General features: G+C 40.8%; 3 protein-coding genes across 3 annotated transcripts; 1 reads left to right on the plus strand and 2 right to left on the minus strand.

Moving 5' to 3' along the window:
* Positions 1-154: 154 nt before the first annotated feature.
* On the plus strand, positions 155-3,787 carry BBS5 (Bardet-Biedl syndrome 5 protein). Its single transcript, XM_074086447.1, is given in 5 exon segments — positions 155-259; positions 875-1,021; positions 1,710-1,775; positions 1,777-1,899; positions 3,457-3,787. Coding segments are annotated over 5 exon segments (663 nt in total). The 3' UTR covers positions 3,679-3,787.
* A 1,249-nt stretch (positions 3,788-5,036) lies between these two features.
* On the minus strand, positions 5,037-7,684 carry LOC141427113 (uncharacterized). The gene is made up of 2 exons (XM_074086346.1): positions 5,837-7,684; positions 5,037-5,151 (listed from the first exon to the last, which is right to left on the minus strand). Exon 1 carries the CDS (start codon positions 7,547-7,549, stop codon positions 5,837-5,839), a length of 1,713 nt encoding a protein of 570 aa, XP_073942447.1. The 5' UTR covers positions 7,550-7,684; the 3' UTR covers positions 5,037-5,151.
* Positions 7,555-10,022, minus strand: LOC141427225 (uncharacterized). Its single transcript, XM_074086449.1, has 2 exons — positions 8,400-10,022; positions 7,555-7,698 (listed from the first exon to the last, which is right to left on the minus strand). Exons 1-2 carry the CDS (start codon positions 10,020-10,022, stop codon positions 7,555-7,557), a joined length of 1,767 nt encoding a protein of 588 aa, XP_073942550.1.
* Positions 10,023-13,230: the final 3,208 nt, after the last annotated feature.

Consider the following 13,230-nt stretch of genomic DNA (forward strand, 5'->3'; position numbering starts at 1 on the left):
GTTCTTAGCTATGTTTGATAAAAAATAGTTCAGCTGTTTCAGAACTATGGAACTTTGAAATAAAAATGCCGTCTTGTTTTGTTTTTAATTATTTTAAGAGGGTAGTTATTCTTAGTTAGTGTGTTTTTCTTTGGGTCTTTCATAAATTTCCTATATGCTTGTTTCCAGAGCATACGCTGCCTCCAGACCGTACCGGGACCTGAAGCTGCGAAGTGCCATCATCCACAACAAGCAGCTGAGGATATTGCCCTTAGAGAGGGTTTGTTTATCCTTACCTTAGCTATCATAAGTGTACACAGTGTGTGTGTCGTATATATAGTGTTATTTTTGATTTCCAACAACGTTATTTATTTATTTGGGAAACAAACAGCATATATAACACAGTTGAGTATAAATACCTGAGAAGTTTCCAAAATGCCAAAGAAGTTTCCACTTATAATGAAATAACATTTTTTGCTGCTCGAGTGAGCGTACATTACACTTATGGAAACAATCGAGAGGTCAAAATAAATGAAGATAATGAAGTTAAGTTCTCCAGAACACTAGTGGCCAAACTCTTACTTTTTCAAAGACAGTTGAGATTTAAACACACGTGAGTTACGATTATTATTCGTAATAAATAATTGACTTCAAGTTTTCGCATTGTAGGGGGGGGAGGCGGGGTATGAAATAATCAGTCGCCTCTTTCGATATCATACCGTTATAATAAATTTAATCCCGATAGGTATTCATCAGTAAAATGTAACCCTTTCTGAACCTTGTAATGAGATTGGACCTTCGAACAAGATTAGTCCTTCGAACCGGATAGGTCCTTCGAACCGGATTGGTCCTTCGAACCGGATTGGTCTTTCTAACCGGATCATATCCCTTTCAGATCTGCTTGAACGAACACAGCATCTGGAACCTATCTAGCGAGTCCGGGAACCTTGGGACCATGGTGATCACCAACGTAAGGGTCGTGTGGTTCGCAGACATTAACGACTCCTTCAACGTGTCTATGCCTTACTTGACCATAGAGAGCGTGAGTATAAGGAATTTGGTACTTCGTAGTACAGGTTTCGTGGTTTTTGTTTTTTGAGAAAAAAATCGGGAATTATTTTGTATTTTCATTGAAATTTGAATAGTAAAGAGCTTTCTGTATTCTGAGGCAGCCTGTTATAGCTATCTTGTGATGGTTTTAAACCTATAGGGTACTTAAATAGTCGTCACAATCAGTGGCGTAGCTAGGTAACCTAGGGCCCTGGGGTAAATAAAAAAATGGGGCCCATGCTATCAAAACTGGTAAGGTTTTTTGAAGTAAAATTATTATACATATATACAAATACTTTAAAAATGCTAAGCAACTTTATCATAAGCTATAAAGCAGAATTTCGAGGGCCCCTGAGCTTGAGGGCCCCGGCACTGCCCCGCCTAGCCCCTTGGTAGCTACGCCACTCCACAATACAAGGTTTTTTTTATTTACAAATATAAGAAGTACTTATAAACTTTTTTGTTGGCTTTTAAATTAGTAATACTCTCAGAGCTGCAATAGCCGAATCCTGCTTCATTATTATCATCATCATATTAGCCGTAGGGCGTCAACTGTTGGACATAATTCAATAGACGTCTACTTTCATCGGTTACAAACGGCCTGCATCCACTGTAAACCCACGGCTTTAAAGAGGTCCATCTCTCTGGTAGAATCTCGATAAATTTTCCAATCTCATCAGATCTCAACCCGCGACTCCAAATTCGGCGAGGCACTGGTGATCGCAACTCGGCCGAGCAGCGGAGGCTTACGTGCTCGGTTTCCGAGCAGACCCTCGGGAGAGGCTACACTCCTTGCGTGACGAGCTGCAGGAATTGCATCGCGCATACTGCGAGCGACCCGTGCTTGGTGTCGAGATGACGTGGAACGAGGTATCGTGTAGCGTAGATGGCAGCGCCATCTAGTATCTAATACAGTGGTCGTCACATTTTATGATCAAGAGCCACATTAGACAAACTCTCAAATCTTTAATACAAGAACTGGGTCAATAAATTTTAGTGTTATTATTTTCTGTCCCGAAAAATGTTTGCCATTTATACCATTAGCACGCTTAGATGGGCCATTAAGGATTGCCTTTAAACTGTCACACTGCTAACTTTTAGGGAATTTGAACGGTCGGTTTCTAACTTATGTATCCACTTTTTCAATCTAGTTGCATAGAAGTGGATACTTATGTTAAGCACCGACTGTACCTCATAAAAACATACTTTTATTGGTAACTGGAGCGTTAAGTATCATGGCAACAAGCTGCACTAAAAAGTTGATTAACACAACTAAACTAGCACCCGTATCAAACTTTTTTTTGGGTTGAGTCGCCTAACCCTTTCGAACCCAGCTGATACGATTGTGCGGGTTAATTACATTTGAATTTGAATTTGATATGGATTGTGCATAAGGTCTACTTTCATAATTCTTACATTTGAATTTTGAGGGTCCATATTGACTGTCATAAAATTCTTATTCCTATTTTTTATTTTACTACCGATTTAGACCTATTCATAATAATCAATCTTCATCATTTTTTTCCTCATACTTTTTTTTGTTCATAATTTTTTATTACTGACATCGGAACTCATAACAGACAGTCTTCATATTTTTTTACTCATAACGTCATTACTAAGAACACATCTCAAGTCATAATGTTGTTTTTCAGAAAATTTTCTTTCATAACAGACGAATAAATATCATAATTTTCTTTTTAATAATGGTATGAATAAGAAAACATTTGAACTCATAATATTGAAAATAAGATTTACTTCTATCGTTATTTATATTATATTAGTATTACAAAAATTATAAAAAATATGAAGTGATCGTTATGATGTAAAATGGTATTAGAAACATTTTCGGACTTCCGATAATAGTACTTAAAAAGTTATGTGAAAAAATGCGCACCCGAATTCTGAACTTGACATGGATTGTACATTAAATCCATTGTCCTAACTCCTTTCATACTCGGATGGGTTCGAAAGAGCTAAGGGTCGAAGACATTACGTCCTTGCTTTTTTTTACTTGATTTTAGTTATTATTACCCGTGTGAAACTAGCACAAAGTATGTGGCTCTTCAATCAACAATTACTCATGTTATTGTTAATCGAAAGAGTGGGTAGTTACGTGCTAAGCTTTCGGGCTAAATGTTCCGAGCGCCCATGCGCTGAAATGGGGGCACGAGGCACACTTGCCTCTCTGTTATAAAAGAAAATAAATAGAAGCAGCTTGGACTAAGACAATGTAATACCCATAATTATAAAGATGAGTGCACCCCATTGATACAGGATGAAAAATAATCCTACCGGCCGCGGCGCCTATGTTCGTGAATGGCAGCACTCCTTACTAGACATGTCGCAGCAGCTGGACGTAAATCAGTGACTTTTAAAATCTAAACTTACGCTATGTGTCAACTTGTAACAAGCAAAAATGTTTTTCAGCAACCTTCAAAACCACCAACCGACGACATCGAAGAGTTAGAAGAAATCGGCGAGCCTCGAGGCGAAATGGGACCCAACCTCTACCTAGCGTCGCAACTGGCGCAGTACAAATCCGATAACGAAGTCCAGCCCGTTTATAATGCGTATTTAGGCTTAGCTATAGAACCTCTAAAAGAAGGTTTCACGTTGAAAAGCTTGTTTGAAGTTCAAACTAGCTCGTAAAAAAGGTTTTTATTTTACGCCATCTAGGTTAAGATACACGTAACTTGTTTAGCGCTACCTTACAGTGGGTTTCAAAAGGTTTCAAACACCTTGTTGCTCAGCAAACAGAATAATGGGAAAAATTAACACAGTTTCATTTAACTTTATTTTTACAGGAGTAAAATGTAATACATAACTACTAGTAAAATCTCGTCACATTTTTTTTGTTTATTATTATTAATTATTATAATAAATAATAAACAAATTTTGATCTTTTATAAATATCAGTTCTCGCTAAACGGTAACTTTTTTTTTTTTTTTTTATAGCTTCGCGCTCTTGGCGCATTTAGCCAAACGGGGAACGGAATTAGATAAGGGAAAGCGTAAGGATCGGAGTTTAGAAAAATGGGTTGGAAAAGATCAGGAAGGGTAAAAGATAAATAATAATACTTATAGTTTTATATTGTTATGAGATAGAAAGTATATAGAGCTTTAAATATATATAAGGAATTATCATTAATTACAAGGAGGGATGGAACAGATACGGGAAACGGAACGCCAAGGAGTGACACTGTTAGAAATGAGGAACGATCATAAAGATGACAAGCGAGGATTATGTGATTAAGATCACAGGGGACAGCTCCACATTCACATGCCGAGCTGTCCATATGCCCAATCTCGCAAGATGTTGGGGTGTGCAAACATGCCCCATACGCATACGAGACATCATGGTTGTTGCAGGCTTCAAAGATAGATCTTTGAGAACCAGGGCTTGCAGGGATTGCCGGTGAATATCCCGATAAACGCAAACCCGTCTTTACATCATTGGACGCCCAAAGCTGGCTCCAAGCTCTCGTAAGTATATCCTTGGCAAAGCTAAGATCCTCAGCTATATTTTTAAACGGATGGAGGTCCCACTATCTATCGCTTTCGCGACTAATTGGTCCACGCGTTCGTTTCCCTGGATCCCCCTATGGCAGGGATCCAAGCAAGGAAACTAGTATCCATTCTGATAGCATTTAAATAGAAGGCTTCGTATTTTTATAGAATGGGGATTGTAGATTTTGTTTTGAATGGAAATTTAGCAATTGACTGCAATGAGCTCAGTGAATCCGAAATTTATAGTGTTTTTGAGTTTCATTAAAACTAATATTCAATGCTTTCAGGATACCAACACTCTCCAGTATACACAGATGTTCTGGTGGAGTTTGATTTTTTGTACAATATTGTACTGAGAATGCAATACACCAACGCCAACAACTATCGCGAAAGATTGGGTGATTAATTGTTGTATATATATATATATATCTCTATACTTTCTATATTCCATATTGTGGGTAAGACTTGCTTATTATGAGATATATTCCTTCTTCGCGATGTAGCATATATTTAACATACCTGAATTCATTTTCTTGTAGGTTGCTAACTCCCAATAGTTCTGCTTCGCTTATATTATTACTGGATGTGTCTCCGCTGGTAATCTCCTTCCACCTCCTGCATAAATTATGGCCAGATGAGTAACCCTGATCATTCCTCCGGCCACGGAGTGTCACGGTCAGCCCGTGGCGCTCCTCGGTGCACTACTTCTCGTCAACTGTAAAACATAGCTGGTATCAGAACGGCAAGACTCAATCACGTGTCACAATGTTACGACACAGCTCTAAACATACAGGCTCACTCTAGGGGCGAGGGTAACCGGACGTCTCCGGCCCGCTCGCAAAACAGTACTTGGTCCACTGCGCACGCCAAGATTCTAAATCAACCCAGATCCCGTGTCCCGTAGTGGACAGCGAGATATGCCCCTGGGTTGTCGATGGAGCTGTAGGTAGAGTCCAAGATAGACACCAGTCAGGATGGATCCCACACCATGTGTGTGGGCATGCATCCGAGCTGGCGCCCCACAGGGTGTGATTGGTACAAACAACAGTAAAAACGTTAATACGTGATACACCGAAAAGACCATAGGCGCCTCGACACCCGGTGATCAGCAGAAATAGGAATACTCAGGTATACTCAGCTTTGGGAGGATGGAGATACTGCAGTTGCTGCTTGATGACTTCCACAAATGAACTTTATACACATTTCACATTTGACGCTATTAGCCGCCATGCCATAGACTGACAGCAGTCTTTTTATATTCAGTGTTGCCACTCCAAAACTAATAAAGCGGGCCACTCACCTAGAGATTCGCGCCTGTCGCGACACTCCCCGGCGGCAAGGCTTTGGAGTGAAGCAGTAGCGCAGTCAGGTCTCGCGTCCATTCCTTGATTCTCTCCATGGCTTTAGTGGCTGCAGCTCGTTTCGACCTCTGGTTCACATCCATATCATTCATCTCAGTTGTATTAGGTAGCGATTCATCTTCATGTTCTGTCGGTGCATGTTCTGCGTCTTCATCTTGTATACTAACGTGATCTTCCATCGTCAATGGCATAGGTGCAATGACTTGAGGTTGAGGTATTACAGCTGTTGTTAAATCAGGTGTCAGAGGGCGAATTTCCTCCACACTCTCTATATTTACCGTGTCGTGATCAGGTGTCACTAAAGGACGAGTTCCTCCTTTACTGCTGATGTTCGCAATAGGCTCTGGAGCATCCTCTATCTCGAGAGGGTAGAGATGTGCGATAGAACGCGTGTACTCAGTGTCCCCTACTTGTACTATTGCTGCTCTACATAGACTGTCAGCACTCGGGATCAGTTCTGTAATCTTCCCTACCTTCCAGTCGTTTCTATTCTTGGAGTCGCCCTTGATCTGTACGATCTGACCAGGACTCGGTGTAAGTTTCGAAGTTATTCGCGGTTCTCGCGGCAGATGTCCGTATCTCTCGCGAAGACTTAGTAGGTAACGGTTATAAAACATTTCTTTAAATTCTTTTAGCATGATGAGTGCTCGTTTCCAGCCTTTTATTAATTCTGTCTTCGTTGTGGTCATAATTTGTGGTTCGGACTCATTTTCGGCTTCTTCTAATGTGATTACTTTTCCTGCAGTCAGAAAGTCCGAAGGCTTCAAAACATAGTCGGGTTCGGAATCCACGCTAGTGAGCGGTCGTGAGTTAACCACGGCCTCAATCTCTTTAACGATCGTTGAGAGCTGATTATCTTTCAGCATGTGTTTTCCTAGCGTCCTCTTCATGCAATTTTTGACAATACCTATTAAGCGTTCGTAAAATCCACCTGCCCAAGGGGATAGGGGTATTATGTACCTCCATCTTATCTTCTTGTCAATGCAATATTGACTTGAAATGATTTCTGCTATCAGCTTGAAATGTTGAGCATTATCTGATGTTACTAATGATGGTATTCCTCTCGTAGAGATCATTCTTCTTAGCGCGAGTAAACCTTCTTCAGCCGTAAGGTCTCGTACGACTTCGAGGTGAACCGCTCTCACGACTAAGCATGTAAAAAGACAGATCCATCTCTTGCTATTTCCATCTCCGTTGTTTATCAGAAGAGGTCCCATGTAGTCAACACCTGTATAAGTAAACGGTGACGAGTAATTTACTCTCTCTGGAGGTAATGCTGGTGCTGGAGGTAACTTAAAAGGGCCTCCGCTATGCTTGATACACTCTGGGCATTTTGCTAATAGTCGCTGTACGTAACTCTTCCCCTTTGGAATCCAGTATGACTCTCTTACTCTGCTCAACGTGTGAGTAGCTTTCATATGATAATTTTCTCTGTGAGTTTTCATGACGAGGTCATTTGTAAATGTGCAGTCTCTGGGTATTAGTATTGGATGACGTTTGTCGAAAGACCATTCTGCATGTTTCATACGGCCATTGCATCGCAACAGTCCGTCTATGTCTTTGAATAATTCCAAATTAATTGCTAAACTCGTTTTCTTTCCTTTGCTTTCTAGTGGAAAATATTCTTTCTGCAGGTCTTTAATGCTCTTCATAGTATCTACTGGTAATTCTCTTCGCGAAATGTCTTGTCTGGTATTTTCTCGTTAATCTCCATTAAGTTTACTGTATCCGAAGGACCCTGCCCCGACGACAGGTCTCGAGTCTCAAATACGGAATGGCTTGGCCATTTCTTTTTCCTTGTCTTAGGAATTCAGGGCCGTTAAGCCACAGCGTCTTTTTCTTTTCCCATAAATCGGGTCGTGTCGCCAGGTCAGCAGGATTAGCTTCCGTGTTTACATAGCGTAGTTCCAACTGCTTATTTTCTTTGATGGCATCTACTCTCCTCCCAATAAAGGGAGGTAATAATTTATTAGAGTGGACCCAACTTAGAACTATTTTACTGTCCGTCCATAAGTATTCTTTGGTTATTGTGATGCCTATCACGTTCTTGACATATTTCAATAGTTTGCTACCTAAGTAACAACCTAGTAATTCAAGTCTGGGCATGCGCAAATCTTCTCTTTCCTCTTTTGGCACAACCTTTGACTTAGCCATAACGAATGATATGTTCCTTTTGTCTTCATTTCCGGCTGTCAAGTAGATCACTGCCGCGTATGCTTGCTTTGATGCGTCGCTAAATCCGTGTAGCTCATATACTGCTTCTCCGGTAAGTCCTATATAACGGGGTATTTCTACATGTTTTATTGCTTCCAAGCGATTAATAATATCTTCCCACTTTCTTTGCAGTTCGTCAGGTAAGACTGTGTCCCATTTTATTTTTATTTCCCATAATTTTTGCATTAGCAACTTCGTAGGTAAAATCAATGGGCAACAAAGTCCACATGGGTCATACATAGAAGCAATTGTACTCAGTATCTTCCTTTTGCTCTGAGGTCCTTTAACGTTTTCTTCTTTAAAAGGTTCGCTTTTAATGTTCAATCGCAAGGTATCTTTCTTGATATTCCATATTAAGCCCAGTATTTTTGTTTCTTCTGTTTGTTCGGCTTTGTATTCTGATGGGATGGTTTTGAGAAAAGCTTTATCGTTTGAAATCCAGTCTCTCAGATTCATAGCTATCTCATTGAAGACTTTTCGTGTGGTTATAAACAGTTGTATCGCTGCTTCTGTAGAGTCTGTTCCAGTAACGAAGTTGTCGACGTAGCATTTGTCCACAATCTTAGGAATCAGTTCTGGTGCATTCTGTGAGACGTGATACCGTAGCGTGGCTGTCAATATGAACGGACTTGCAATGATTCCGAACGGCACTCTACAAAAGCGCATATGTATAATGTTATCCATAGATAGAGGTTTACTTTTGTCCTTTATCCAAATGAACCTAGTTACGTCTCTGTCTTCAGTCTGGAGTCCTATTTGTAGAAATGCTTTTTCCACATCAGCTGTTATCGCAACTTTATTTGTTCTGAATTGAATGAGTAATGCTATCAAATCTCCAATCATCGATGGACCTTTATACATGCACTCATTCAAACTCTTACTCTCTTTCAACTTTCCAGACGCGTCGTAGACAATCCGTCCTTTCTTGCCTTCTTGTTTCACCATGTGGTGAGGAAGGTAATGAATAGGAGGTACTTTCTGGATATAAACGTCTTCATCTGGATTTATGATTTCGATGACGCCACTGTTCAGTTGTTCTTCCAGTATATATTGATATTCTTTCATTGAACTTTCATTCAATCGTTGGAGTAGGCCTTTCAGTCTTCCATACGCTAACCCAAAGTTAGTAGGCATCCTTGGAGGGTATTCAACCCATGGCCATTTTACCATGTATCTGCCATCTATATGACGTATGGTTTCGTTGAGATGCTTAATAGCTTCATCTTCTCTCGTGGTCTTCGGGTTATCCGTAATGCCGATACTTTCTAAAGCCCATAAGAATGAAATGTCCATGTTTTTTAGAGGTAGGTCTGGTTCAGTAAAGTAGACGCAATTCGGATCGTGATTTTGACAGTAGGTTATAACCGAAAAAGTATTTTCACTTTCCTTGGTATTTACTCTTCCACTAACCAACCATCCAAACTCGGAGTTTATTATAAATAGGTTGTCTTGAAGGCGTACCTTTTCTGTACCAATCAAGTTAAAATAGTAGTCGTTCCCAACTAAAATATCTACTCTATCTCCGAGGGATCCGTCGTCAGCTAGAGTGATATCCTTCCATTTGTCGAGATTAATAACCGGCGTTTCTACTCCTTTAGTAATTGTAGGAACTTCGTTGGCATGCAGCGTTATAGTTATATTTTTTCTTGTAGTTATTTCCAATTCGACTCGGGGGCTGTCATACTCTCGAGGCGTTTCGCTTGCAAACCCGAAAATTGACAGTCTATTTTCTTCCTTCACCGATAGGTTGAGTTTCTTGGAAATCTCTGCTGTGACATATGATCTTTGAGACCCTGAGTCTAGTAATAACCTGCATGTCACGGGTTTGTGTTGATCTCTCTCGTTCTTCACTGTTACTATCGCAGTCTGTAATACTGTAAACTCATCGCTATTCACTGCGGTTAACGACATTTCCTTTCTGGCTGTAAACTTTTCAGGACATAGAGCTCGATGATGTCTTCCCGTCTTGTAGCAGTAGACGCATTCCTTTCTACTTTTGCAAAAACGCATTAAATGGTCTCCTGATAGGCAATTGAAGCAGCGTTTATTTAGCTTCGCTCTTCTCTCTTCAATTGTCTTATATTCTTGACACCGGTCAGCATAGTGATCCTTTCACAGAATATGCAAGATAGTTTCCTTCTTTTATGCTCTATGTATTCCTTTGTTCCTTCTCTTTGTTCTTTGTCTTTATTTCTCATTGGTTCATACTTTCGTTTCAGTGATGTGTCACATTGGCTTCTGGAATAATAGCTTCGTTCCATTCTTGTGTACGCTCGCCTTTCTTGTTTTCGTTCTTATTCTCTTCTCTCTCATATTATTATTCTTAATGTGATTTCCTTTCTTGAAACTATTGTACCTTCTTGCGGGTTTATTTCTTAAAGGTTCTTTATTCTTATGCGTTATATGTAGTGTTTCTACTGTATGGTTTCCCTTTTCGGTAGGACTATTATCTGGTCTTATTTTGTTAGCTTCTTCTCTTGCAGATATTATCACTTCCAATTGCTTTCTCATTTCTCCAACAGTGTCTTCTTTCAGTTTCATCTTCATTTCGTAGATGAGATCTCCTGGGAATTTCTCCGTAATAAGATACCGTAAATGGTTATGATCTGTGCTTCACCAAGTGATTGTAGAACCTGAGATGACGTTCTAATTCATTTAATGTGGTCCGACAATCCTCTATTTTTGTATCTGCAGCCTTTACTTTGCTAAGGGCACTGTAGTGTGCATCAATAATCTGTGATTGTTTACCATATCTGCTTGTTAGTATCTGAATGGCTATTTCATAGTTTTATTAGTAGTCTCTAACCCGTCTATAATCCTGCGAGGTTCACCTTAATGTCGACTTAAGATAAAGTAGTATTATCGAGAGACTAATGTGCGAGCGAGATAGCACGATTGTCATCCGGTTTGATGCGCTACGTCAGAGCCTACGTCACATCCAGCCACCACGCCCGAGCGCCGGGTGGTCGGAGAGGGCGAGCCAGCGGAGCTCACTTTTGGCGGTGTACTAGCTAGGGATAGGACGTCTACTAGGCTCCTTGCATTTTAGCTCTAAATTGTTAGGTCCCATCTTAATTCCTGTGCCTAGGTCTAATTAGGTCTTTAGATAGGTCGCGAGTGATATTTCCTTTAGTTGTTAATTATTTAAATAAATCGTTGATTTGGTGATTATACTTTTATTTGTGCATAAGACCATAAGATCAGAAGTGGGATAGCTAATTCAAGCTAGTGGCATCCAGACTTCTTTTGTGTTCGTTAAATTCAATTAAAATTACGTTAGCCTGTGTTAAAGATTGTACATACTTAAGTTTGTTACGTGTCCTGATTTGCATTATAGCTCCGGTTGCTTGCTTAATATACAAACGCGTAATTAGCTTTGCTGCTTTAGATATTTTGATATTGAGTTAATATTTTTTAAAAATGTCGGAAGGTACTTCTAGAAAAAAATCTCATAAGAAAAAAGGAAGTACAAAAAGTGATGAAGTTTAAGTACGATTTTAAATAAATTGAGGGCAATCGAAGACAGATTAGGGCCGCCGTCTGCGACACCGCCGCCGCACCCACCGCTATCAGCGTCAGACCCCGGTGCTGTATTTACTTGTGTTACAGATCGATCCACAACGCCTCCTCTAACTGCACATAGTGACGCCTCGGTCATCAACAGCGGCTTGGCAGACCCCGTGGCAGACCCCTGGCAGACTCCGTGACAGACCCCGTGGTAGACCCAACCCCACGAGGTGACATCCCCGCTGGTGAGGTAACGGACAGGATCGTGGGTGCGCTTTCGTCGTTGCTTCAAGCACGACCTACCCATTATTACATTTCATCGTTCGACCCCCAATTACATGACTTTGATGTTTGGTGTACGGAGGTGGACCGTGCGCGCGTCTTAAATCGATGGGCCGATAATGAGTGTTTGTCGCGTGTTGCGAATTGTTTAAAGGGGGATGCTCGTTCATGGCTCAGTGATTGGGTCTCGAATGACCGCACCTGGACTAACTTTAAAATCGAATTTCGGTCCCTCTGTCCGCGAAACATAGACGTGGCAACAGTGCTTTATGATGTAATGCGTTCCGACTCGAGAGGTTTTGCTACTTATGCGGAGTATGCACGTCGTACGTTATTGCGCTTAAAATATTGTGACTGGTTTATCGGACGATCTCCGGACGGCGATAGTTCTCAGAGGTATCGTGGATTCGCAGATCAAAGCGGCTGCTACTAACGCTAAACTTAAACCACATCAGATCGTAGACTTCTTGTCTGTATTTGTTAAGCCTAAAAATGAACCGCGAGTCTCATCCCATGATCCTGCCCGTTCCAGTCTACCCACCGTTTCGAATTCGCGTAAACGAGAATTCAATAGGTCAGACAATAAACCGAAGTGTTATAACTGCGGTGGTGTAGGTCACAAACGTAGTAGTTGCCATAAAAGGCCACGTGCAGACAATAGTACTATTAGCGGTGATCGCAGCGCATCCGCGAGTACGAGCACAAGTAGCATAACTAGTGCGAGTACACCAGCTCCTCCACGTACATCTACTGCTAACAATAGGCCTCCTATTACTTGCTCGTACTGCCATAAAACAGGGCATAGTGCGGATTCCTGTTTCGCTAAGCAGCGTGTTGAAACAAACAAACGTTCTAATAAATGTCAACTTATGTCGTAAACAGGACTCTGTAGCTAATAATGATGTGATGACCGCTGTGATAGAAGGTGTTTCATTAGATGTTCTTATCGACAGTGGATCAAGCGTTTCGCTTATTACTGAATCTGTTTTGAAACACTTTAATTGCAACAAAGTTCCTACCTATCGAGTACTACGTGGCATAGGTAGTCAGGAAATTGAATGTACTTCCTCTGTTACCTTAGTAGTCGAGTTTCCCGATATATCTGTTGAGGTAGATTTGTATGTCGTTCCCGAATCATGCATGACGCGTCAGTAATAATAGGCACAGATGTTTTAAATCGCGATGGCGTTACCTACATTAGGACAGGTGGGGTGCAGCGACTGACACGGATTGAGACATCTCCTGTGCAATGTATAAGCGATGACGCAAAATGTCAGTTCGACATCAATACGCCACTAGATGGCGATAATAAACAGCGTTTGCTCGCAGT

This window comes from Choristoneura fumiferana, chromosome 4 (assembly GCF_025370935.1).
Source record: "Choristoneura fumiferana chromosome 4, NRCan_CFum_1, whole genome shotgun sequence".
Lineage (NCBI taxonomy): Eukaryota > Metazoa > Arthropoda > Insecta > Lepidoptera > Tortricidae > Choristoneura > Choristoneura fumiferana.

Excerpts from the sequence above, each read along its gene's own strand:
- LOC141427225 (XM_074086449.1), bottom strand. The coding sequence starts at position 10,022 with ATGTCGTTAACCGCAGTGAATAGCGATGAGTTTACAGTATTACAGACT. Across the intron at positions 7,699-8,399 it reads AACCTTTTAAAGAAGAAAAC|ACAAGGAAAAAGAAATGGCC; the intron begins GTTAAAGGACCT and ends TGAATTCCTAAG.
- LOC141427113 (XM_074086346.1), bottom strand. The coding sequence starts at position 7,549 with ATGAAGAGCATTAAAGACCTGCAGAAAGAATATTTTCCACTAGAAAGC.